Source organism: Panthera onca, chromosome F1, assembly GCF_046562875.1.
Source record: "Panthera onca isolate mPanOnc1 chromosome F1, mPanOnc1 haplotype 2, whole genome shotgun sequence".
Lineage (NCBI taxonomy): Eukaryota > Metazoa > Chordata > Mammalia > Carnivora > Felidae > Panthera > Panthera onca.
In genome coordinates this window covers 66,340,379-66,363,353 of record NC_138355.1, presented here as the reverse complement: position 1 = coordinate 66,363,353, position 22,975 = coordinate 66,340,379, and the positions used below count along the sequence as shown (strand labels likewise).

At 56.7% G+C, this 22,975-nt stretch overlaps 4 protein-coding genes and 1 long non-coding RNA gene across 14 annotated transcripts; 3 read left to right on the top strand and 2 right to left on the bottom strand.

Moving 5' to 3' along the window:
* Positions 1-440: 440 nt before the first annotated feature.
* On the top strand, positions 441-4,610 carry FCER1G (Fc epsilon receptor Ig). Its single transcript, XM_060644501.3, has 5 exons — positions 441-606; positions 3,380-3,471; positions 3,642-3,677; positions 4,070-4,090; positions 4,227-4,610. The coding sequence occupies exons 1-5, from the start codon at positions 558-560 to the stop codon at positions 4,287-4,289; spliced, it is 261 nt and encodes an 86-aa protein (XP_060500484.1). The 5' UTR covers positions 441-557; the 3' UTR covers positions 4,290-4,610.
* Positions 4,611-4,900: 290 nt separating this feature from the next.
* LOC144614921 (uncharacterized) lies at positions 4,901-6,752 on the top strand. Its single transcript, XR_013553242.2, has 2 exons — positions 4,901-5,390; positions 5,599-6,752. It is a non-coding gene; the product is annotated as an uncharacterized LOC144614921 (long non-coding RNA).
* On the bottom strand, positions 6,545-8,191 carry APOA2 (apolipoprotein A2). Its single transcript, XM_060644499.3, has 4 exons — positions 8,149-8,191; positions 7,902-7,977; positions 7,536-7,668; positions 6,545-6,777 (listed from the first exon to the last, which is right to left on the bottom strand). The coding sequence occupies exons 2-4, from the start codon at positions 7,951-7,953 to the stop codon at positions 6,660-6,662; spliced, it is 303 nt and encodes a 100-aa protein (XP_060500482.1). The 5' UTR covers positions 7,954-7,977; positions 8,149-8,191; the 3' UTR covers positions 6,545-6,659.
* Positions 8,192-10,118: 1,927 nt separating this feature from the next.
* TOMM40L (translocase of outer mitochondrial membrane 40 like) lies at positions 10,119-15,322 on the top strand. 5 transcript variants are annotated; one of them, XM_060644494.3, is made up of 11 exons: positions 10,119-10,493; positions 10,816-10,966; positions 11,257-11,324; positions 11,611-11,703; positions 11,983-12,084; positions 12,228-12,333; positions 12,522-12,644; positions 12,761-12,837; positions 13,049-13,151; positions 13,507-13,612; positions 14,726-15,322. In XM_060644494.3, exons 2-11 carry the CDS (start codon positions 10,852-10,854, stop codon positions 14,805-14,807), a joined length of 975 nt encoding a protein of 324 aa, XP_060500477.1. In that variant the 5' UTR covers positions 10,119-10,493; positions 10,816-10,851; the 3' UTR covers positions 14,808-15,322. The 5 variants fall into 5 exon arrangements, with proteins under 5 accessions (XP_060500477.1, XP_060500476.1, XP_078297337.1 ...); XM_060644493.3 differs by having other exon boundaries at positions 10,716-10,966; XM_078441211.2 differs by having other exon boundaries at positions 10,119-10,966.
* NR1I3 (nuclear receptor subfamily 1 group I member 3) lies at positions 14,266-19,228 on the bottom strand. Of its 6 annotated transcripts, none has more exons than XM_078441210.2 (9): positions 19,019-19,221; positions 18,485-18,624; positions 17,931-18,061; positions 16,635-16,804; positions 16,283-16,422; positions 15,876-16,021; positions 15,663-15,779; positions 15,386-15,491; positions 14,266-14,500 (listed from the first exon to the last, which is right to left on the bottom strand). In XM_078441210.2, the coding sequence occupies exons 2-9, from the start codon at positions 18,589-18,591 to the stop codon at positions 14,371-14,373; spliced, it is 1,047 nt and encodes a 348-aa protein (XP_078297336.2). In that variant the 5' UTR covers positions 18,592-18,624; positions 19,019-19,221; the 3' UTR covers positions 14,266-14,370. The 6 variants fall into 6 exon arrangements, 4 of the variants coding, with proteins under 4 accessions (XP_078297336.2, XP_078297334.2, XP_078297335.2 ...); XR_014136453.1 differs by having other exon boundaries at positions 14,387-14,500; positions 15,386-15,487; positions 19,019-19,215; XM_078441208.2 differs by having other exon boundaries at positions 15,386-15,779; positions 19,019-19,228.
* Positions 19,229-22,975: the final 3,747 nt, after the last annotated feature.

Here is a 22,975-nt window from a genome sequence, read left to right as displayed (position 1 = left end):
TGTCTGAGACTCGGTTCTTGGCAGTCTTTCCTGTTCCTCGCCACCCCCTTCTCTGACTCTTGTCTTTCCCACTTCTCCATTCCCCGTTTCCTCTTTTCCTCTCGGTTCCCCCCTGCCCAGAATTCGCTGCCTACACAAATTGGTAAACCCCTCTGCCTCTGCCCAAGTCCTGGGTCAAGCGTCACATGCAAGGGAAAGGGCTGTGGTGGGCTCTCAGGGAATTCGAAGGGACGGTTTATTCCAGAGGTATCTGAACAGGGCGGGGGTGACGGCGGGTGGACGCGGTCTTTCTCAAGCGCGGGAGTCCCCCTTTCCCCTGGTGGCAGGGGCCTGGTCACTGAAGGCCTGAGGCGTGAGAGCCCATATCGAGCTCCCTCCGTCGGCCCTTCCGGGAGCCGCCCGGGCTCTAATGCAGGAAGGGGAAGGGGCCGAAGCTGGGGGAAGGCGGGGCAGGAAGGGGGGAACTCTGTGGTCAGGGAGCCACTCGCTGAGCACAGCTGCACAGTGCTGGCAGCGCGTCCGATCCCCGGCTCGCCGCCCTTCAGCTCCGGCCCAAGATGATTCCAGCTGTGCTCTTGATCATCCTCCTTTCGGTGGAACAAGCAGGTGAGCTGGTTTGGTGCGGGACCGCGAGCCGGGCTCCGGGCTGGGAGTCAAGGGCACGCGTCTGGGGGCCGAGGCAGGGGCAGAGGGGGGCTGGCGGCGGGCAGGTGGGCGCGGGGCTCAGATGGACACCGAGACCTTGAGGCTGGTCCCGTCTGGTCCCCATCGGGGTGCGAGAGTCCTGGTTCCCTCCCTTGTGGTCTGGACTTATTTAGGATCGATAGCGGGCAAGGCTTCAGTGTGGCAGGGAATGGTTGTGTGATGTAGGGCCGGTCTGGGGAGAAGCTCCCTTCCCCATGATCAGCATTTCCTGTGTGGTGTCTTTGGGCCGGTCCGCCGGGAGGTGATCTCTAGCTGGTTAACGATACTGACAGAGCCCCTTCAGGAAGGCGGGAGCCCGTCCTTAGGTTTGGGAGTGAGGCAAGGACAACCAAAATAGACCCGTGTTCTGCCTCCGTGGGCCATCTCCGGCGTAGACCATTCTGCAAACAGCCGCCATGAGTGTGGGCAGCACTCGATGCCCGGCTCCGGAGGCCTGAGCACTGGCCAAGAGATGGGGGCAGATGTGGGGAGTTCTCAGCAGCTCTAGGTTTCCGGTCACTCAGTGTTCGTTTGTTCTTTCTTTCTCTTTCTTTCTTTCTTTCTCTTTCTTTCTTTCTTTTTCTTTCTTTCTTTCTTTCTTTCTTTCTTTCCTTCTTTCTTTCCGGTCACTCAGTGTTCATTCCTTCGTTCTTTTTCTTTCTTTCTCTTTCTTTCTTTCTTTCTTTCTTTCTTTCTTTCTTTCTTTCTCTCTTTCTCTTTCTTTCTTTCTTTCTTTCTTTTTCTTTATTTCTCTTTCTTTCTCTCTCTTTTTCTTTCTTTCTTTAATGTTTATTCATTTTTGAGAGACAGAGACAGAGTGTGAGCAAGGGAGGGGCAGAGAGAGAGAGGGAGACACAGAATCTGAAACAGGCTCCAGGCTCTGAGCTGTCAGCACAGAACCCGACGCGGGGCTCGAACTCACAAACTGTGAGATCCTGACCTGAGCCGAAGTCGGACACTCAACCGACCGAGCCACCCAGGCGCCCCGGTCACTCAGTTTCTTGATCCGCCACCCCTCGCTCGCTTTGGGCCGCCCGTGTGTATGGTTTTTGAAGAGGGTTGCCGCTGAGGCTTGGGGAGGAGGGGTTGAGTGAAACGTCAGGGAGATGGGACATTGAAAGATTGGGGGGGTCCAGCAGCACCCCTGTGCAGCGGAGAGAGGGAGGGATTCCGTGACTGCCAGCATGCTGCCATGAGGCAAGAACGGAGCAGGGGCACTGAGGCAGAGGGAGGGGCACGAGCTCTGACAGCAGAGAGCCTGGAGTTGAGCTCCAGCTCTCTCCCTTCATCCTCTGGCCCTCAAGGAGTTACTTAGCTCTCTCCAGCCTCAGTTTCTTCATTTGTAAAATGGCGACCACGATGTCTCCCCCCCACCCCCCCACCCCCCCCACGGGGTAGTTTTGAGATTTACGCGGTATTGCGTGAAAGCGCGTCAGGGCATAGAAATTACTCCATTGACCTCACTCGTGTGCCCACGAGCCCTTCACATAGGGGCTGAGGGCAGACGGGGGCTGGTGCTCGGACCCTATTTGTTTCTTTTAAGTTTTTATTATGTACTTTTGAGAGAGGGAGACACACAGAGCATGAGCAAGGGAGGGGCAGAGAGAGAGGGAGACACAGAATCCGAAGCGGGCTCCAGGCTCCGAGCGGTCAGCACACCCCGACACCGGGTGCGAACCCGCGAACCTTGAGGTCATGACCCAAGCTGAAGTCAGACGCTTAACCGACCGAGCCACCCAGGCGCCCCCCGCCCCCCATCCTTGTTTGATTTTTGTTTTAAGTTTCTGTATTTATTTTGAGAGAGAGAAAAAACCCAAGCAGGTTCCCCACCACCAGCACGGAGCCCCTTGCAGGGCTCAAACTCCCCAACCGCGAGACCGTGACCTGAGCCGAAATCAAGAGTCGGAGGCTTAAGTGACTGAGCCACCCGGGCACCCCGCTGTTTGATTTTTTTTTTTTTTTTTTTTTTGATTGCACAAAACTTCCTCTCTCCGCGGCCCAGGGTGAGTGAGTAACAGGGCAAGTGTCCGGACGCGGAATCCAGCCTGCTGTCATCCCGCCGAGGCTGGGCCGAGACGCTCTCCCGGCCGTGCGCAGAGCCATCAGGATCTGTGAGGCCTAGGAGAGCAGACACCTGTTTTTCCACTTCGACGTGTCTTGCTGTGGGCCCGAGGGTGATGAGGCTGGGGCTCAGGGATAACCAATAGCTGCCTTCCCTCCCTTCCCCGGCTCACATCCTTCCTGTCCAGCCCTCAGCCACAGGTCACAGGACTCAGCAGAGACACTCCTGTGGTTTCTTCAGTGAAATTTGTCACCGCCTGTCCGTCACCCTGCCCCTCTGGGCTGAGGTTTCGGTCTCAGCCCAGTGAACTCAGATAAGTCCCTTGAGGGCTGTGAAGTGCTCAGTGGCGCCTGAGGAGCCGACAGCGCGAACCCAGGGGGCTCGGCTCTTAGCACCTACCTGTAGGGCGCCATCGAGGTGGTACCCGCCATGCGTCCTGTCCTAGCCCTGCCCTAGTGCGAGGGAGAAGAGGGTAAGCCGAGGAATAGGATCCAGAGAGGAAGCTCCAGTGTCTCTCTCCTCGGAGCCTCCCCGCCAGGCCCTGTCCTACCTGCCGGAGCCCTTTCCCTTCTGTCCCCTGGTGCCAGATCTTCCCTGATGCCCCCACCCTTCGGGCCCCCTCTATCCCCTCAGCCGCCCTGGGAGAGCCTCAGCTCTGCTATATCTTGGATGCCATCCTGTTCTTGTATGGTATTGTCCTCACCCTGCTCTACTGCCGACTCAAGGTAAGGCTGGGGGAGGCTCGGAGGGGGGAGAGGGCTGGAAGAGGCATGGGAGGGCCGGCCGAGCAGCAGGGCTTTGAGGAGCGGGAATGACAGGGGCTCCCCGCGAAGTTCGGAGGGACGGGGTTGGGCCACTAACTCCGCCGTTACTGATTACCTTTCCCCCACTCCAGATCCAGGTGCGGAAGGCGGCGATAGCCAGCTATGAGGTAGGGACCCTTCCACGCGTGGGGGTCTGTTTGACGGCCTCTCGGCCTCGGGGTCCGTGGCCTCCGGGAGGGCGTGAGTCTTGGATGCGGACCGGCACGAGCTTCAGAGCCCCCGCCCCCACACCCCATCCCTAGCCAAGTCACGAGTGGAATATTCGGCGGGTGACAAGGGAGGGTCACGTGAAGAGTGACCATGAGCACGGGCGGGTTGGATGTGGTGTGTATATGTGCGTTGGTGGCCATGTGGGCACGTGGCGTTCCTGCCCTGGAGTGTCGCTGCGAGGACCCTCCCGCCCCAGGGGCCTGCCACCTCCTCGGGAGGGGACGACGCTGCCGCGGGACCCTGAAGGAGCGGTGGGTCTCTAATGCCTTTGCCCCTTTTCCCTCTGCAGAAATCAGATGGCATTTACACGGTGAGTGACCCTGTCTCCCTCCACCCCAGCCCCGGGAAGTCGGCAGAAGAGGGTGGGATTTTGTGTGACTGTTGGAAGACATGGGGTCTATGGGGGTGGGTGGGAGCCCTGACCATCCTCCTACCTCTGACCCCAGGGGCTGAGCACCCGGAACCAGGAGACTTATGAGACCCTGAAGCATGAGAAACCACCCCAGTAACTTTAGGACAGATGCCCTTGGCCGCATCCTTCCGCGCCTGTTCTCCTCCTAGCCCTCATGGTCGGCGTCACACATGCCTCCCGTTAATGCCACCTGACCCCGTCTCTGCAATGATGCTATGCCCGCCCCCCCCCTGTTGCCCCCCCCCTCCGTTAATGTGCACACTGGTTCTTCCTCCCCCTCGAAGACCTGTGCTCAGATGCTAGTCATGAACGTTTATATTTTCGCCTCCCCTCCTTTCCTCCCCCTTTTTTTTCCCGTCTCCAACCCCCACTCGACAATGACAAGAGAGGACCACCAATAAAGCCGCCACAGACTGGACCCTATTCGTTCATTTACCACGTATTTATTCAGCCTCCACTGGGCACTAGGCTGGGTTCTGAAGATACCATTTTTTTTTTTTTTAATGTTTATTTATTTTTGAGACTGAGAGAGACAGAGCATGAATGGGGGAGGGTCAGAGAGAGGGAGACACAGAATCTGAAACAGGCTCCAGGCTCTGAGCTGTCAGCACAGAGCCTGACGCGGGGCTCGAACTCACGTACTGCAAGATCGTGACCTGGGCCGAAGTCGGCCGCTTAACCGACTGAGCCACCCAGGCGCCCCTGAAGATACCATTTTTAAGTAAACAGCCCCTGACCTTACAGAGCTCACAATCCAACAGACATCAGGCTGACCCTTGCCTGGTCAAAGGGACAAAAGCTGACTGTGGCGGCTGGGGCCGGGGCCGGGGCCGGGGCCGGGGGGTGGGCAGGAATGAGACCCCCAGCCCCAGGTTCTCTGGCACGGAGCTCGAACAGGGAGTGAAGTGTTGGGAGTCTGGGCCCATTTAGAAACATTGGAACCCAAGAAACGACGCCCGCACCCGCTTTCCGTGTCTGGCAACTGAACCAAGGTCGGGTCGTGGAGAAGCCGGACTGTCCAACCCTCCCCCCGCCGCCCCCCTCCCCCCAGATCGGAGTGGGCTTCAGGGAACAGCATGGGGACAACCCGCAACGCACACATACGTGGGCAGTGGCGTGGCTGAAAAGCCAAAACCAAACATGCAGGATAATGGTGTGACAGAGCCTTGGAAGGTTTCACGGGAACAGTGGGTTTTCGGTGCGTCTGGGGCAAAGAGGGACCTCAGAGGGCCGGGCCGGGGGTGCGGGAGGGTGAAGCAAAGGGGAGCAAATTGGGTCTAGATGGGGGGAGGGCAGCTCCTCCGAGCACGTAGGTGGGTGGCCGGGGCTTCACCCTTGTCAGTCCCCGCCCTGCTTGTGGCTGTGCCAGGAGAGCAGGATTTCCTGTGGTATCTGAATCCCACCAGATGCTGCCACTCCTACCTGTGACCCGGAAGCCCTGTCAGAGTAGGACTACCCTGGCACTCCCCGTGTTGGGGAAGACTGTGCACCACGCGGCGACTCACCCTGTTGAGAGTGTTTCCCAGCTTGCTTGTAGTATTTTGATCTGGTCAGTAACCCGGTGGGGGAGGGGGGGGGCGGGGAGGGGGTTCAGGCTCTTTGAAGGTAATTAACCTGTCCGAGGTCATCCTGCAAGTGACAGACTGAGACTTCTTTGTCCCCACACATCTTACCCCGTGAGAAAAAACCAGAAACTGGGAAAGAGAGGGAGGAAAATAACCATGAGTGGTGAGGGCCTCGAAGGCCAGACTGAAAAGGCTGATCGATCCGCCAAAGAACGTGGAGCCAGCGCGGGCGGCTGGGGAAACCGTGATCTCAGAGGAGATGCGAGAAATGAGCCCCGGCCGGAAGGTAACTGTTTGACATGCAAAGTGGGAGCGAACTTTTATTGGAACACGCCTACTTTTCGTTGCCCTGCGTTCTGGTGTGTGAGTGTCCCACGTCGGCCCAGCCTGATTTCCACCCCATTTTGATTTAATCCAGGAGACCTTAGCTGGCTATCCTGTCTGCTAGTTTCAGGTCTGGCTACCTGGCCAGTTCTGTGAACGGCACCCGGGTTATAGTGGGGGAGGGGTTTGGAAGGGCTGTTCCCCAGACAGGGGGTCTAGGTGAGAGATTGTGCAATGCAGAGGCTCTTCTGTCTGCTGCAAAGCAGTTCCCAGGCTTGTGGGCAGAAGAATCCCAGACAGAGCTCCCCCCACCCCGCCCGCCCCCCCCTTTGTCTCCCACTTTTGTCTCTTCAGCCCTCCTCTCCTCTCACTGAACCCCTCTCCCAGTGGGAGCCCATCTCTCTGTTCTCCCCTCACCGATTCCCTGACTCCTCCCGGTCTCCCAAAGCACCAGGCTCACACCTGACTCCTTCAATATTTATTGTAGAAAATAAGGGGCGGGTTGGGAGAGGGCTCTAGGCCTGACCAGTGGGAGTTCCAGGGCTCAGCTGGGGGTGGAGGACAGTGGTCTGGACACCTCACTGGGTGGCAGGCTGTGTTTTGAGGTCCATGAAGTTGTTCAGGAAGTTAATCAGGTCAGTTCCAGCCTTCTTGACCAGGGGTGTTAACTGCTCCTGGGTCTTCTCGAAGTAAGCCCTGTGTATTCAGAGGATTAGAGGTCAGTGTGAGAGACCAGGGGCCTTGTGGGTGGTGGGAGATGAGACCCAGCTCCCCAGACTTTAGTGCCTGGTCCATCCTGTCATGACCACAAGCCCTCCCCTGGGCAGAGGAACAGACCCTAGAGATTGAAATTCAAAGCCTGTCCAAGAGGTCGATGGGACCTATGAGGTGGTGAAGGAATCTTTCCGTCCCACTTAAACCCCATCCTCCCTGGGGCGCCTGGGTGGCTCAGTTGGTCAAGCATCTGACTTTGGCTCGGGTCATGATTTCACAGGTCGTGAGTTTGAGCCCCACGTTGGACTCTGTGCTGACAGGTCACAGCCTGGAGCCTGCTTCGGATTCCGTGTCTCCCTCTCTCTCTGCTCCTCCCCTGCTCGCACTCTGTCTCTCTCTCAAAAATAAACAAACAGTAAACAAAACAAAACAAAAAATTAATCCTCCCTAACCCCCACCCTTGAGCTCAGTCTTCTGTGCAACCTTTGATCTTCCCTTCTTTCTCTCTATAGCTCCCTGGTTCCTGACCACCACCACCCCCTCCCCCGCCTTTTTTCTTTCTTTTTTCTTTTCTTTTCTTTTCTTTTCTTTTCTTTTCTTTCTTTCTTTTTTTTAAAGATTTTATTTTTAAGCAATCTCTACACCCAATGTGGGGCCTGAACTCACAATCCAGGGACCAAGACTTGCATGCTCTCCTGAGTCGGCCAGGTGTCCCCTGAACCTTTTTCACTGAAACTTACTTTGCCTGGGCCTGAAGCTCTGGGCCCTTGGCCTTCTCCACCAGGTCCTTGCCGTAGTCAGTCACCGTCTGGAAGTACTGAGAGACCAGTCTCTGTAGACTCAGCTCCTCTGCCTGTCTCCTCACCAAAGCCCCTGCACGCACGGAAACACACGCACGCGCACATACCTTCTTAGCTGGATACCCATCAATGAGCTCTCAGGCCCCTCCCCAAACAGGTACCCAGCTCCAGGAGCTTTAGAGGGGGGACGATCTATCTTTTGAGCTCTCTGGTGGCTAGAGCGGGGCATAGGAGTACAGCCAGATGGGTAGCTACGACCCCCAGCACCTTCTCCTTCTTCGGGACCCCTCTCTGTACCACACCCACCTTCAAGGCTACAGATGGTGAGGAGTAGCACAGTCATTGCCAGCAGCTTCATGGTGGTGACAGTGGGGAAGGTGGCCTGGAAACAAGTGGGGGTAGGGGAGGGGCTGAAGCGGAACGAGCTTCATTCAGTTTCAGCCCCTCCCCGGAGATGGCTACTTAAGTACCCACTCCGACCGGGTTCCCTCCCTTCCCACAATTAAAACCTGGCCTTTGGATCCCGACCACACCCCTTGCTCCCTTCGCCTACCGGGTCAGTGCGTGTGTCCTCGTTGTCTGTGCCTGCTGACTGGGGAGACAGGGGCTATATATACTGCTGCTTCCCCACGCCCCCCGTCAGGTGATAAGGACTGTGGAAGGACCCGATGGGGCAGGGGCCATGTTGGAGTAAACAAGTCAGAGATATGGGGGAGGAGAGGATAAGCACGTGGGGGACTCATGGTGGGGGGGGGGCGGGGCATGGGGAGGCAGGCCTTAGTGGAGTCCAAGGGGATACACTCCAGGCTTATTCAACATTCACTCTTTTGGGGTCTGGGGCTGGCAGTCCTCGGATCTGAATACCGCAGGGGGGCCCCTGGGTGGCTCAGTTGGTTGGGCGTCTGACTCTGGCTCGGGTCATGATCTCGCGGCTTGTGGTCCCGACGCCCACCCCCGCGTCGGGCTCTGTGCTGACAGCTCAGCCTGACAGCTCAGCTCAGCCTGGAGCCTGCTTAGGATTCTGCGTCTCCCTCTCTCCCTGGCCCTCCCTCCCTCGTGCTGTGTCTCTCTCAAAAATCAAAAATGTGTTTAAAAAATGAATGCTGCAGGAAGGGTTCCTAGTCTCCCCTGGGAAGCCCTGACATATGAAGCCCGCAGCAGCAGCCGTTGGTAACTTTGTCCCATCGTGGGTAGATTTTCTCTCCGCGGAATCATCCCCTTGACTTGGCAGACCGGAATTGGGAACAGAAGAAAGGAGAAAGGAGTAGAAATCAGGGGATGGGGTGAGGGGAACGAGGATTAGGAGAGTCCTGGGACGGGCCAAAGGGCAGGTATGATCGCCTCTCTCCAGTGTTCAGTTAATGTGTGACAAGACGGGGGAGAAAACACGAGAGCCCAGAATGACCCTCCCGACTGCTGATACATGAGGACACCCCACCCCCAATAAAACAAATTCAGAAAGTAGCCTCTGCCTTCTCCTTCCCAAATGGCGGGCCCTGGCAAGAAAGGAAGTGAACGAGAGTCCTCTACCAAGGATAAAGGTCGAAGTTCCCTGGCCATTCTCCAGTGGTGGTCAGCCAATGTGAGTCAGCAGGGGCCACGGCATCCCTCTGACCAAGGCCCCAGCCCCCCGTGCCAGCTCTGATTGTGAGGGAGGAGAGAAGGGGTCGGAGAGGTGAGGGCAAGTGGGGGAAGTGACCGGGGGGCCCCAAATTCTTACTCCATCTTCAATTATTCCTCTGGGGAATGCCTAGTACTTGAAGAGCCCTCCATGGACTGTCCCTGGCTGTGGAGTGGAGTTCATTTGGGGACCAACAGATTTTATCTGCCAACAACACCTGGGCCACGGTGGGGGGGGGGGGGAGGGGGGGATTAACCCATAGGGGCAGCTGTTTTAGGGAATAGGGTTTTTTTTTTAATTTTTAAAAATGTGTTATTTGTTTTTTGAGAGAGAGAGACAGAGACAGAGCGTGAGCGGGGGAGGGGCGGAGAGAGAGGGAGACACAGAATCGGAAGCAGGCTCCAGGCTCCGAGACATCAGCACAGAGCCCGACGCGGGGGCTCCAACTCACCGACCGTGGGATCATGACCTGAGCCCCAGTCGGACGCCTAACTCAGGAAATGGTTTCGTTAGTAGGAAGGCTGCAGCCCCTGCTCCTTTCACCGCAACTCCCACCCATTTCCCTTCCGCCAAGAGAACTAGAAGGTGAACTTGGGGAGGTGTAGACCTCCAGGTGTGGGGCCATGTTCCAGGGAGAGCAGTACTCGCGAGCAGTACTCATCTGGAGGTGCACTGTGTACTGTGCTGTACTGGGGAGGGCTGTCAGGAGTCCCTAGGGGTTCGAGGTGGGGGCACCCAGGAGCCATAGGAACCAGGGTCCGAATGAAGTTCTCACAATCATTCCGTCCGCCGCCCTTCACAAAACGGGTCTCCAGGCCGTAGGGTGAAAGTGGCCCAAGTTCCAAGATGCTCCCTCTAGTGTCTTGTGCGCTCACGGCTTTTCTCCCCCCGACCTTGTAGACGCCGGGCGATCTAAGGCCATCCACTTGAGTAAGTCTAAGGAGCTACCAATCAAGTCCCGCCCGCCTCTGCAGTGCCTGGGTTGGAGCTCCCTGGACCTGCGTCTGTCACTCCTTCGCTTCCTCCTCTCCCATTGGCCGCGGGGAGAGGGAGGCAGCTTTTTTTTTTTTTTTTTTTTATCGATTGGGCGGGGCCCAATCAAGGGAGGGTCGGTCGGATCTTTGATGTCTTTTTTTTGCCCGATTCCAAGATGGCGTGGATGACCACGCTGGGAATGCAGCGTGAAGCCGCAGTTCTGCCATCACTCAAGATGGCTGCCCCCATCAAGATGACCGGGGTGTGCCGGGGGAAAGGGGGCAGCAGGATGGTCTGAGACGGTAAGAGCTACTGCTTCGTTGCAAGCCTCGCCTTGGGGCCTAGGAATGGAGAGCAGAAAGACTGGGAAGCTGGGTGAGGTCTGTGTGGGAGCTAGGGTTAGAGAATGGGGGAGGGGAGGGGGTGACAGGTGGGGGTGAAGGATCGAAGATGGGACGGGAGTGTGGGGGTGTCTGGGGTTCAATCTCCCCACCGGCGCCCTCTCCCCACTCTTCCTGTTCCAGGTGTAGCGTCGGACCATGTGGAAGTTTCTGGGAGTGGGGAGTCGGATGATGGGGGGTGGGGCCCGTGGGGGGTAGAGGGAGCAATAGCGTCCTTTCTCAGGCTAACCCCGGCCCCTCCCCTGTCCTCTGGACTGAAATGGGGAACACGCTGGGCCTGGCACCGATGGGGGCTTTGCCCCGCCGGAGCCCCCGGCGAGAGGAACCTCTGCCCAACCCTGGGAGCTTCGATGAGCTGCACCGGCTATGCAAAGGTGAGAACTTGGCATGTGGGTGTCTCAAGTTGAAGGGGCAGAGCAGGGGAGGGTCCTGAATGCTGGGTGTCCAGTGATGGGAGCAGGAAAGGGAGATCACAGCCGGGGCATCCAGCCCCTGGGAGGATCCCATGCCTGAATGGAGTGGAGCATTTCGTGATAGGACTCGAAAGGAGGTCAGATCCTCCCAAGTGCTTTCTATGGGATTGGAAGGGGACACTTACCTCTGGGGGTAGGGGTGCCTTGTCTGTGCTTATTGCTCCCCTTCCCCTCCCCTCCACCCCCTTCAGATGTGTTCCCAGCACAGATGGAGGGAGTGAAGCTCGTTGTCAACAAGGTTCTGAGCAGCCATTTCCAGGTGCTCCCACTTCTCTGGCCCTCCTCACTATCCCTCCCCGCCTATCCCTGGGTCCTCTCCTCCTTGCCTTTTGTACTCAAGCCTTAAGCAGGCTCTATGGGACAAATGAGGGAGGATGTGGGGCTCTCCCTGCTTCCCTTGCCTGTGGGACTTGTTGCTTTTTGTCTGGTGTTGGCTATGTTGAATCTTTGGGATTCTTAAAAGGCCATCTGGCTGGGGAGCAGCTGGGGGGGAGGGGGTTGAAATCGGCAGGAACGCTTTCCTCCAGTGACTTCTCTTTCCTCAGGTGGCTCACACCGTGCATATGAGTGCTCTGGGCTTGCCAGGCTATCACCTCCACGCGGCCTACGCGGGGGACTGGCAACTTAGCCCCACCGAGGTGAGGACTCCTCACGCCCGGGTCATCTCCCTGAAAGCCCAGCCGGGACCCGGGCCTAGAGGAGGAGGAAATGTGTGTGTTATGGGGAAGAGCGTCCAGGGCGCCTGCTTCTCCGTGTTTCCTCTGAAGGGGAGAGAGTGGGGAAAGGTGGCGCGAGAAGTCTACCTCTGTGGCTCCACCAGGGGGCGCTGGGTACTGTTAAAGAAATCCTAGCGAGTTGGATGGAGGCGGAGTGGTGCCCCCCACCAGCCGGGTCTTACCGGGGACCCTCTCCAACAGGTGTTCCCCACTGTGGTAGGGGATATGGACAGCAGCGGCAGCCTCAACGCCCAGGTCCTGCTCCTCCTGGCAGAGCGGCTCCGAGCCAAGGCTGTCTTCCAGGTGACCCATGGTCCCCGCCTCTAGCCGCTGAAGCCTGTCCTCCTCCACGGGTGTCCTGCTCTGGGGGCTCCAGCGAGAGGCGCGGAGGCCCCCGTGACCGCGAAGGAGGAGGAAGGCTTCACTCCTTTTTCTCCCCGCTGCAGACGCAGCAGGCCAAGTTCCTGACGTGGCAGTTCGATGGCGAGTATCGAGGAGATGACTACACGGCTACTCTGACCCTGGGGAATCCTGACCTGATTGGGGAGTCGGGTGAGGAATTGGCACAGGGTTCTTTTGATCTTGGCCGATCACTTGCTAACGTTGGCTAGGCCTCGTCGTCGTCGTCGTCGTCGTCTGTGCAGATCGGGGACTGGAAAGTTCTTGGGTGGGCCGGGGCGGCGGAGCAGGCCCGGACGTTGTCCCTGTGACCGATGCCATGTGTCTCCACTACCCCGCAGTGATCATGGTCGCTCACTTCCTGCAGAGCCTCACCCATCGGCTGGTGCTGGGAGGAGAGTTAGTTTATCACCGGCGGCCAGGCGAAGAGGGGGCCATCTTGACCCTGGCTGGGAAGTACTCGGGTATGGGGTGAGGGGGGAGCAGCGATGGGGAGGGGCAACGCCGGCCTTGGCGAGGGCTCCTGGCCCGTGTCCTGCTACAGTAACGCCCCTCGTCTCCTCCCCTTTGGTTTCGACAGCCCTGCACTGGGTGGCCACGTTGAATGTGGGATCAGGTGGGGCCCATGCAAGTTATTACCACAGGGCCAACGAACAGGTGAGATTACCGACGCCATCTTCCGCCCCCGCAAGTCAGTCGTGAACTCTGACCCCTCCAGACGGCCACGGGCCCCGCTGGCCTACTGTTCTTCCTACCCACACGGCACAGACGTTTCCCCCCGCCTGCCTTCATCCCGTGGGTCCCCCGTCAGGGCTCCTCGAGGCCTCACTGAGACAGATCCTTCTCCCACCCTTGCCCTGCTTCTCAGGTTCAGGTCGGGGTGGAGTTTGAGGCAAACACGAGGCTACAAGACACAACCTTCTCCTTTGGTTACCACCTGACTCTGCCCCAGGCCAACATGGTGTTTAGAGGTGAGGGTCATTCGGACGGCATTCGCAGGTGCCGAGGGCTTGGGGGGACCGAGGGAGGGAAGGTCCGCCTTACTTCTGACCCCTTTCTGCAAGCCTGTTAAATAACCCAGTCCAGGGGCACCTGAGGGGGGGTGCTCAGTCGGTCAGGCGTCCGACTTCGGCTCAGGTCATGATCTCGGGGTTCTTGAGTTCGAGCCCCGCGTCGGGCTCTGTGCTGTCAGCTCAGGGTCTGGAGCCCGCTTCGGATTCCGTGTCTCCCTCTCTCTCTCGCCCCGCCCCCCCACCAGATAAATAAACGTTAAGAAAAATTAAAAAAATAAATACCTAACCCGGTCTACATTCTGTTCCCCCACAGGCTTGGTGGACAGTAACTGGTGTGTGGGTGCCGTGCTGGAGAAGAAGATGCCCCCCTTGCCTGTCACCCTAGCCCTCGGAGCCTTCCTCAACCACTGGCGGAACAGGTTCCATTGTGGGTTCAGCATCACTGTGGGCTGAGGTTGTCCCAGAGCCAGCACCCGCTGAAGCTGGAGCCTCCGAGTCAGGTGCCCGAGGGCCAGAGACTAGGCCCCTCTCCAGAGCCCACCCTGCTGGGTGACCTCTAGGTCCCAGGAGCAGAGTGGCGGACAGGGCCGTGCCCTCCTCAGAACTGGGGCTGCCGCAGGGGCGGCTGCCGAGGGGCTGGCGTGAGACTCCGACCTCTGCCACCCCCCCCCCCCCCCACCCCCGTGGCGTCCTCTTCCCGTGCTCTTGTGGCTCTGGACCGAGGGAGAAGGATTAGGGGGTCTGTCTGGCTGACTTCTCTCCCCTCACTCCCCCCCCCCACCTTCTACATCTCCCTGTCGATCAAAGCTCCCAGCGTCTTCCTCTTCAGAGCAGAAAAGTCTGCATGGGATCAGCTCCCCGTCCTGTTTTCCATCCCAGAGTCTCCCGAGGGCCGAAGGGCTAAATCTTTGCCCTGGGAAAGTGGGCCCCCCCCTCACTTCCCGGAAGGCGCTTCTTTACCTCTTCGCCCCGAGGCTCCCTCCTTCCTCATTTTCTGTGCTTCCGGAGAACAACTCTGTCCCCGTGGTCCTCCCCCACGGCCCCCAAGACTGCATGAAGAGGCAGTTATCGCTTTGGTCTTTCATTGCAACCACTGGGCTCCCTTTCTACCGCTCCCAACCTCTGGCCCCAGTATTTCCCCCTTCCCCAGTCCCGTGTGTCCACATGGGCTGGGGCCTCAGCTGCAGATCTCCTGGAGCAGTGGCATCATGGCGGCCAGCCCCCCGATGTGCCGGATTTGGTAGCCAAAGGCGTTGTTAATGCTCCGGAGCTCGGCCAACAGGCCCAGCAGCTTCGCATACAGAAACCTTTGGAGGAAGCGGTGGGGTCACCAGGGAAAGAGGAGGAGAACGAGGTAGCTGAGAGTCTTGCCCTGACGTCCTGAGCCCCTGAACTGTCCCTCGGCGAAGCTAGGTCTGACCCCTAGAGAAAATCACGCTCTGGTAGGACGAATTTATCCAGAATTCCAAAAGGTCCCCGAGGGGGTCCTCTGACACTTTCCTCTCTCACCATGCCGTATTTCTTGAACCCAGAGGTCTGAGGGCCAAGTGTGAAGAAAGCCCCAGATGTGGCCAGGACGTCACCTGTGTGGAGTCTGTGCATCGGGTCTCCTAGAGCAGGTTCTAGAAGGTGGGTGCGTCCTATGGTGTAAAGCATCCCTCTCCTGGCCAAACCGGCTCATTGAGGAACAGCCGAGAACAAGGGGAGTGTGCCTCAGGGCCTGAATAGATCACGGACTTTTGGGCCAGGGGACCGGCCTGGGCCATGAAACTGAACGACCCTGACTTCAAGGGGGAATGAATGAAACATTAATGGGCCCAACGGAGAGGAGGGGAAGGGCCAAGGAAAGAGAGCGAACGAGAGACCTGGCCGGCTGCTTGAGCCTGGAGAGGGGACGGGTGAGACACTGGATGTCATCAATCTCAGGAATGCTGTTATACAGAGCCTGCCAGCTCCTACTTTGCATCTCTACCGAATAAAAAAAAAAAAAAAAAATCTGGAAAAAATCAGGTGAAACGCCCGTAGGAGCACTTTGGATGCCAGAACTAGATGAGGCACGAGGGAAGGACTCGAGCCCCCGAGGGACCCGGTTTCCCACAGGAAGGGACAGTAAAAGCATTCCCCCTGAGCTCAGCGTTTCCCTCGCCTTCGTGCCCTGGCGTAGCCTCCAGCCCCCCCGGGGTCCCCCGTACCGACTCCCAGGCCTTGGCTGCTGGCCTTCGATGTAGCTCTGCAGGGTCAGTGCCGTCACCTCTTGCAGATGATCAATCTCTTCCCTCCGGGTAACCCCAGGCCTGTCTGGAAGGAGGTGGGGGTGGCGGGGAAGGACGGGTGGGGTCGGGCGCGGTCCTGCCGTGCGGAACGGGCCCAGGCTGGGTTTGAAGACAGAGCCCGGGTCGTGGGTGGGTTCACGGGGCTGGGAGTGGGGGCAGAGGCGGAGGCGCCCCTCTGGGCTTTGGGGACGCTCACCGGGAGAGAAGAGGGCCACGGCGGCCATGAGCACATACTCGGGCTCCTGGAGCTGGAGTCGTCTCAGGGTCCCGTGGAAGCGAAAGAGCAGCTCTAAAAACTGTTCCTGGAAGCCCACTGTGGGAGACGCCAGGCTTAGGATCCTTCGGGTCACCTGGCCGCACACCATACCTCGAAGGGCACGTGCCCTCTGCGGTTCTAGCACCGTCTCACCGTGGGCTCCGTCCTCTATCGTGTAGTGGAGTGGCCCACAGAGGAAGTTTTGTGTTTGGAGGCAGAAGGTGGTGTTGAGGGCGATGTGGCAGATCTCTACAGCCGCTCCCTTGAGAAGGGAGATCTGGTCCTCCATGGGCAGGGACCTGTGGGGAGCAGGGGACGAGAGCACCTCAGGCTCCACCCTGAACTTCAGACAGGGAGAGGAGCCCCCCTGGTTCTGAGGGAGATACTTAAAAACAAAGCTGGGGATTCACGACCTGGTGCTCAGACAGGATGCAGGGTGGGTGATGGGCAGGGGGGGGTCGGTGACTTTTTTTTTTTTTTTTTTTTTCCTTTGGCGTGCGTCTGGGGATTATGACTTCCTGGAGTGTTTTCTTCCTGAAGGGTAAGGGGAGGTCACGTACCGGAAGAGGGGCAGATCCTTGGTGAACTTGATGATTTGCTGCACCATGAAGGTGTTGATCTCTGCGAAGTGCGTCAGCAGAGGCGGTACAGGGACCGAGCCGGGCAAATGCTGGTGGCGGACGAACAGATGAGCGGGAGGCTGCAGAGATCAGAGCCTCAGTGGGAGGCTCTCTTTAGGCCGCTCCAGCCCTGGCTTGGAAGGGCGCTGGGCTGAGGCGTCTGTCTACACTGGGGGTTCTGGAGAAGCCTCGTCCTCCGTATCGGTGCCTGGAACACAGCCCCCTCCCTCGGGTCAGCCCCCCTTGGGCACCCTTTTGGTCACCTTCCGGCCCGAAGCCTGTCAAGGCTCACCCTGAACTGCACAAACTGGTCAAACATGGTGCCCACGTGGCGGGTGTGGGCCCCCAGGAGAGTCCGGACCAGCTCTTTCTGCTTGTCGCTCAGCTGGCTGGGTGCTCGCTGCGCGCGCCGCTGGGCCTGCTTTGCTCGCCGCAGCGCCAAGGCCTCTGCCGACAGGATCACTGTGTCCGGGGAACACAGGTGACAGACCCACTGAGACCAGCCCAGAGCACCTGTCTCTGCCAGCCCCACGTCCGGGACCCCTCTGGTACCCAGCAGGGTGAAGGATGTGGGGCGGGAGGGCTTGGCTGAAATCCTCGAAGGCTCCGGGCCGCAGGGGATTCCTGGCCACTTGTCCGTCCTGCCGGGCCCTGCGGCAGAAAAGAGGGCACCGCGGCGGAGAAAGGAAGGGTGGAGGGTAAGGGGGTCGTCGTGAAGGGAGATGTTTGGCTCCTGGGCCAACACTGACGAGGGAGGGCCCTGGATGCCTAAAACGTCACCGTATGTTTCCATATAGCGCTCTCATTTCAAGGGTTCTGAGGTTAAATCTCCCTGGATGCAGTAACCCTCTGGGTAGACAGGGCGGGTGTTATTATCCGTGTTTTTCAGAGACATGAGCGGGCTGACACCCCAGTGACAGGTCCAAGGTCACAAACACTTAAGTGACGGAGCTTGAATTTTTTGTTTGTTTGTTTTTAACTTCCACGGGTTCCTTTCTTTCCACTGCTCCGTATGGAAAAGTCGTGTGATGTCATGGAAAAAGCAAGGCCTTGGGAGTCAGACAGAAGAGATTAAATACAGATGGTGTAGCTTTGTAGCTGAGCGAACCCGGGGCACATTGACTTCTGCGAGCCCCGGGGAGACTATCTGTGGGGAGCATAGCCTGGGTACCTGGCGCGGAGAAATGACAGCAAGTGATTAACGGTTATCAAGTACCTACTGAGTGACAGGCACTATATGTGAAACACAGAAGAGAAAGGTCAAGCCACGTGAACATCTGGGGCAAGCAGATTCCTGGTGGAGGGGACGGCAAATGCCATCACACGGGTCCCGAGGGGTGTGTTTGACAGCCGCACTGCGTGGCTGGAGTGTGGCCGTGATGGGCTGTGCCAGGCGGAAAGAGTAGGAGGGAGAGGATCGTGGGGTCACGGACCGTAAGGCGGACGAGGAGCCGCTGGGGTTTTGGGCGGAATAGTAACATCGTTGGACTTGTTCCTACTCTTCTTGTGTGACGTACACGCTGTGGGACCAAGGGCAAGGCCGAGAGACCTGGTCCATGGATGCTCGTGTTGGGAGGGGCCAACTCACTGTCCTTCTTCATGCCAGCATCCAGGCACTTCTGCAACCTGCAGGCTGGGCAGTGACGTCTCTGGATCTTGTTGACCTCACAGCGTCCAGCAAAGGGGCAGGTGAGACCAGTGCTTCTGGTGACGGTTCGTCTGTGGGAGACAGAGACGTTTGGGAGGGCGGGAGGGGATGGCAGCGAACGGGTGGCGACGTGAGGGTCTGAGATGACGTGGTCTAAAAGGATCGGCGGTGACGTAGGCTAATCCGAGCTGTGCCCAAGGGTCCCTGGGGGGGGGGGGGGTAGGGTACAAAGCAAGCATCTCCGTAGGGCACGGGATCAGCACTCTCGACTAAGGGGTTGTGTCCATAGCACAAACCCTCGGCCTTCCCTCTGTTATCGTATCACCTGTTGGCTCAGTGTTGAGGTTGGCAAGATAGAACATGCTGGCCACGGGGTAGTCGGGCTCTGGGATGCAGGGGGGTTGTAGCTGGACAAGCTCGCGCACGTGCCGGGGCTTAAAGGCTGCCCGGCGGGCGGTTTGGGAGGTTGTTTCTACGGGGAGGGGGGCTCTCACCTGAAGAAACCCTTGCAGCCCTCACAAGTCAGGGCATGGAAGTGGTAGCCTGTGGCTCGGTCCCCGCACACCGCACAGTTCCTCGGCTCGTCTTCCCCACCGGCCATGGCTTCAGATGTTGGAGTGGCCGTCACGGGCCCCTGAATGTGGGAAGGGTCAGCGGTCAGCTCCTGGTACCCTTGACCCCCTTCTCCCCCTCTTAGAGACCCCCTTCCCGAACCCGCCCTGGATCTGACCCTCTGCATTATCTGTACTTTATTGCTTTTATGTATTTATTTTACATTTACGTATTTTTGAGAGACAGAGAGAGACAGAGCACAAGTGGGGGAGGGGGCAGAGAGAGACGGAGACCCAGAATCCGAAGCGGGCTCCAGGCTCTGAGCTGTCGGCACAGAGCCCGACGCGGGGCTCGAACTCACAAACCGGGAGATCGTGACCTGAGCTGAAGTCGGCCGACTGAGCCCCCCGCCCCCAACCCAGGCGCCCCTGTACTTTATTGCTTTTAGACTCTGCCTCCCCCCAAAGATGTCCTACCTGCTACTCTTGGGCAGTCACCTGCAGGGCTCAGCATCTGGTGTGGGACACCTCTCCCCAAACTTCCACGCTGCCAGGGTTTGGAGTTAGGGAGTATGGCCCTCCACGCCTGGAAAACAAGGCACTTCTGTTGTGGGTGGCCTCCAGTGGTTCCCAGCGACTACCTAGATAGGGCACAGACTCTGGACCCAGGGCAAAGGCCTGGGTGGGAGGTTTTCCCAGCATGCCCAGGGTGCAGGTTGCTGGCACATGGGGCAGGACGCTGGTGGGGGTGGGGACCCTCACAACTCGCTGGAAGCTGCTTCTCATCAGACCCGTGGAGATCTTCCCTACTAGCTAGCTTCAGGCTAGATCTGTAAGCCGCCCCTGAACGTGGATCTTGGACAAACTGGGAAGGGAGAGGGAGAGACAGAGCACGCTTTTTCACGTGCAGTATGACGACGGTAAAAGGGTGGGCGTAACGGTGGCACAAGGCTCCCAAAGTGAAAGTTCTTAAAAAGAGACCAGGGTCTAACGAAGAGTGTATGCAAAGAGCTAACGAGGTCCACGCTTCCTAACTAGGGAGGGCTGAGAATCAAATCAGAGTGGCCCCTAACACATTAGAGGTAGTAGTTAGGGTTGATTTGAGGACCCTTGCACCAGAGCTGGCTTCATGGGCATGTGACCTATGCAGTCACACAAGACCCTGGGCTCAGAGGAGCCTTGGGTTTGGTTTGATGCTCTGCCATTGCTGTCTTGAGATTCTTAACGATTTTTGAACAAGGGGATCTGCATTTCTGGTTTTTAGTGGGTCCTGTGAATTATGTTTTCAGTCCTGTCTGGGAGAGAGCATGTGAGCAGGGGGAGGGGCAGGGGAAGGGAGAGAGAATCCCCAGCAGGCTCCACGCTCAGCACGGAGCCCAATGGAGGGCTCAGTCTCACAAGAGTGAGATCAGGACCTAAGCTGATCTCAAGAGTTGGATGTTTAACCGACCGAGCCACCCAGGCGCCTCCAGATGAAGGACTTCGAATTAATAAGTTTAAGAATCAAAAGTAGGGGCCAGTTCCACCTCTGGGAACCTGCCCACTCTCCCACCTTGAATATATTTTTTGCTTTAGTAAACTGCTGTGTAAAAAATAAATAAAAAAGAATCACAAGTTGGAGCCTTCACTGGAGTTGGTCTGGTGCTCCATCAACATTGAAGAACGTTTTCGGGGCACCTGGGTGGCTCAGTCGGTTAGGCATCTGACTTCGGCTCCGGTCACGATCTCACAGTTTGTGAGTTCGAGCCCCGCGTTGGGCTCCGTGCTGACAGCTCGGAGCCTGGAGCCTGCTTCGGATTCTGTGTCTCCCTCTCTCTCTGCCCCTCCCCTGCTTGCTCTCTGTCTCTCTCTCTCTCTCTCTTTCTCAAAAATAAATAAACATTAAAAAAACTTAAAAAAAAGAATATTTTCACAAGTGTGAACAGTGTGTGTGTGTGAATAAATATGTATATATGAATAAATGTATATATATATACACATACTCCAAAGATCTATGATGACTGAGATGTTCTTCTGTCCTCATGGAATTTACATGTGCTAGTGGGGCAGACAGACCCTCGCACAGATAAAGCGAAACGTAGTCAGAGCAAGGACGGCGCTGTGCACAGAGCATATGGGACCACAGGTGAGGGGCACCTAAGTCCGCTGTGGCAAAAAGGTGCTAAAGAGGAGGCAGGAAAGGTTTCCTGGAGGCGTGACAACTGAGCCGATTTGGAAAGGGGACCGAGGAGTCAGGTGACGGCAAAATGCAGCTCAGGCAGAGGGCGCAACCTGCGGAAGTTCACGAAGCCAGACCCAAAAGTGGGTGTGGCTGAACCTCAAATATCTCCCTCTCGCAGGAGCCTGGCCCTTCAGATTGGAGGTGGGAGGAGAGAATTCTGGAGAGGTGGGCTGGGAGGCTGAGACACAGGCAGGGCCAGTTTGCAGGGGACCTCCTGTCTCCCAGACTAAGCAGCTTGAGTCCGCCAGACAGCTTGTATTTGTTTGTTTGTTTATTATTTGAGAGAGAGAATCTTAAGCAGGCTCTGCGCTGAGCCCTGACATGGGGCTCGATCCCACGACCCTGAGCTCATGACCTGAGCTCAACCAATAATCAAGTGTCAGATGCTCAACCGACTGAGCCACCCAGGTGCCCCGGGTCCATCAGAAAGCTTTTAAATTTTTTTTTTAATGTTTATTTTTGAGAGAGAGAGAGAGACAGAGAGACAGAGAGAGAGAGAGAGAGAGAGAGAGCGCCAGCGGGGGAGGGGCAGAGAGAGAGAGAGAGAGAGAGGGAGACACAGAATCTGAAGCAGGATCTGAGCTGTCAGCACAGAGCCTGATGCGGGGCTCGAACCCATGAGCTGTGAGATCATGACCTGAGCTGAAGTCGGATGCTCAACTGACTGAGCCACCCAGGCGCCCCCAGAAAGCTTTTAAAGGGGAAGCCGAGAAGTGACATTAGGCTATCTATTCTGGATAGATCTATCTTATTGTAAATATCTTTCTTTGCTGGCTGTTTGGAAGATGGATTTGATGGGGCTGGACCTGAGGCGAAGAGACCAGTAAGAAAGCTCTTGTTGTCCCATAACTGGGAGAAGATTACGCCTGAGCTAGGACAGTGGGAGGACGTAGAGGAAGAGAGGGTTTTGAGAAATTCCCAGAGGTGCAATCATTGGAACTTGGTGTTGCTAGACTGTCTGCCCGGAGAAAGAGGAAGGGGAGTTCAACAGAACTTCAGGTTTCTAGCACCAGTGATGAAATGGATTCTGGTTCCACCCACTGGGAAAGAGATGGCTAGAGGAGGACACAGTCCTGCATCCTGGGCCTCTATCCATTTCTACAGCTGGAAGCTATTAAGTGCCCACTCTGTGGTGACACTTTATTGGGACGGACAAAAGAGAAGGTCCCTATTACTGAGGAATGTATTGTCTAATTATGGAGCGTGCACGAACAAATTGAACTCCTACATCTTACAGGAAAGAATCGAGCTCTAAGTTGTGTGATAAAAATTATATAATAGGCTAGGCATCCATCGCTCCATTAATTTATTCTCGGTGAGCGTTAACTCTACCAGATAGATAATATCACCATTTTACGGAAGAGAAAACTAAGCCTCAGAGAGTTTAAATAACTTACAGGAGGATCAGTAGACCCACCAGTTTATTAGATGTCTTTATTTGGGTGTCACATGGGCATCTCAAATTCATTAGGTCTTACAATGGAGCTCTACGATACCCAAGGCACAGGCAACAAAACAAAAAATAAACAAGTAGGACTATGTCAAGCTAAAAAGCTTCTGCACAGCAAAGGGAACCATCAGTAAAATGAAAAGGCGACCTACACAATGGGAGAAAATGTTTGCAAAGAACACATCCCGTAAGGGGTTAATATCCAAAATATATAAACAACTCAATAGAAAAAACCCTCAAATAATCCAATGAAAAATGAACAAAGGACCGAGGTAGACATTTTCTCAAAGATCAAAGAAGATGTTTAAATGGCCAAACAGGTACATGAAAAGGTGCTCAGCATCGCTGATCAACAGGGAAATGCAAATCAAAACCACAATGAGGTATCACCTCACACCCGTCAGAGCCAACATCGAAAAGACAAGAGACAACAAATGGTGGAGGGAATGTGAAGAAAAGGGAACCCTTGTGTGTGGGAATGTAAATTCACAGCCACTATGGAAAACAGTATGGAGGCTCCTCAAAAGATTAAAAATAGAACTAGCATGTGAGTCAGCAGTTCTATTTCTGGGTATATAGCCAAAGGAAACAACATGACTGTCCTGAAGGGATCCACGCACCCCCTTGTTCATTGTAACATTATTTACAACAGCGAAGACAAAAAAGGTGTCTATCACTAGATACATGGAAAATGATGTGAGCACGCGCGCGCACGCGCGCACACACACACACACACACACACACACACACACACAGTGGAATA

What these genes read in the sequence shown, in the direction of transcription:
- FCER1G (XM_060644501.3), top strand. Translation starts at nt 558, where the DNA reads ATGATTCCAGCTGTGCTCTTGATCATCCTCCTTTCGGTGGAACAAGCA. An exon ending in CCTTTCGGTGGAACAAGCAG is followed by an intron (nt 607 to 3,379) that starts GTGAGCTGGTTT and finishes CTATCCCCTCAG; the next exon opens with CCGCCCTGGGAGAGCCTCAG. An exon ending in TGCTCTACTGCCGACTCAAG is followed by an intron (nt 3,472 to 3,641) that starts GTAAGGCTGGGG and finishes CCCCCACTCCAG; the next exon opens with ATCCAGGTGCGGAAGGCGGC.
- APOA2 (XM_060644499.3), bottom strand. Translation starts at nt 7,953, where the DNA reads ATGAAGCTGCTGGCAATGACTGTGCTACTCCTCACCATCTGTAGCCTT. An exon ending in CACCATCTGTAGCCTTGAAG is followed by an intron (nt 7,669 to 7,901) that starts GTGGGTGTGGTA and finishes CCGTGCGTGCAG; the next exon opens with GGGCTTTGGTGAGGAGACAG. An exon ending in GAGCTTCAGGCCCAGGCAAA is followed by an intron (nt 6,778 to 7,535) that starts GTAAGTTTCAGT and finishes CTGAATACACAG; the next exon opens with GGCTTACTTCGAGAAGACCC.
- TOMM40L (XM_060644494.3), top strand. Translation starts at nt 10,852, where the DNA reads ATGGGGAACACGCTGGGCCTGGCACCGATGGGGGCTTTGCCCCGCCGG. An exon ending in GCTGCACCGGCTATGCAAAG is followed by an intron (nt 10,967 to 11,256) that starts GTGAGAACTTGG and finishes CACCCCCTTCAG; the next exon opens with ATGTGTTCCCAGCACAGATG. An exon ending in GAGCCAAGGCTGTCTTCCAG is followed by an intron (nt 12,085 to 12,227) that starts GTGACCCATGGT and finishes TCCCCGCTGCAG; the next exon opens with ACGCAGCAGGCCAAGTTCCT.
- NR1I3 (XM_078441207.2), bottom strand. Translation starts at nt 17,135, where the DNA reads ATGGAAACATACGGTGACGTTTTAGGCATCCAGGGCCCTCCCTCGTCA. An exon ending in CACATCCTTCACCCTGCTGG is followed by an intron (nt 16,805 to 16,894) that starts GTACCAGAGGGG and finishes CCCCGGACACAG; the next exon opens with TGATCCTGTCGGCAGAGGCC. An exon ending in AAGGATCTGCCCCTCTTCCG is followed by an intron (nt 16,022 to 16,282) that starts GTACGTGACCTC and finishes TGCTCCCCACAG; the next exon opens with GTCCCTGCCCATGGAGGACC.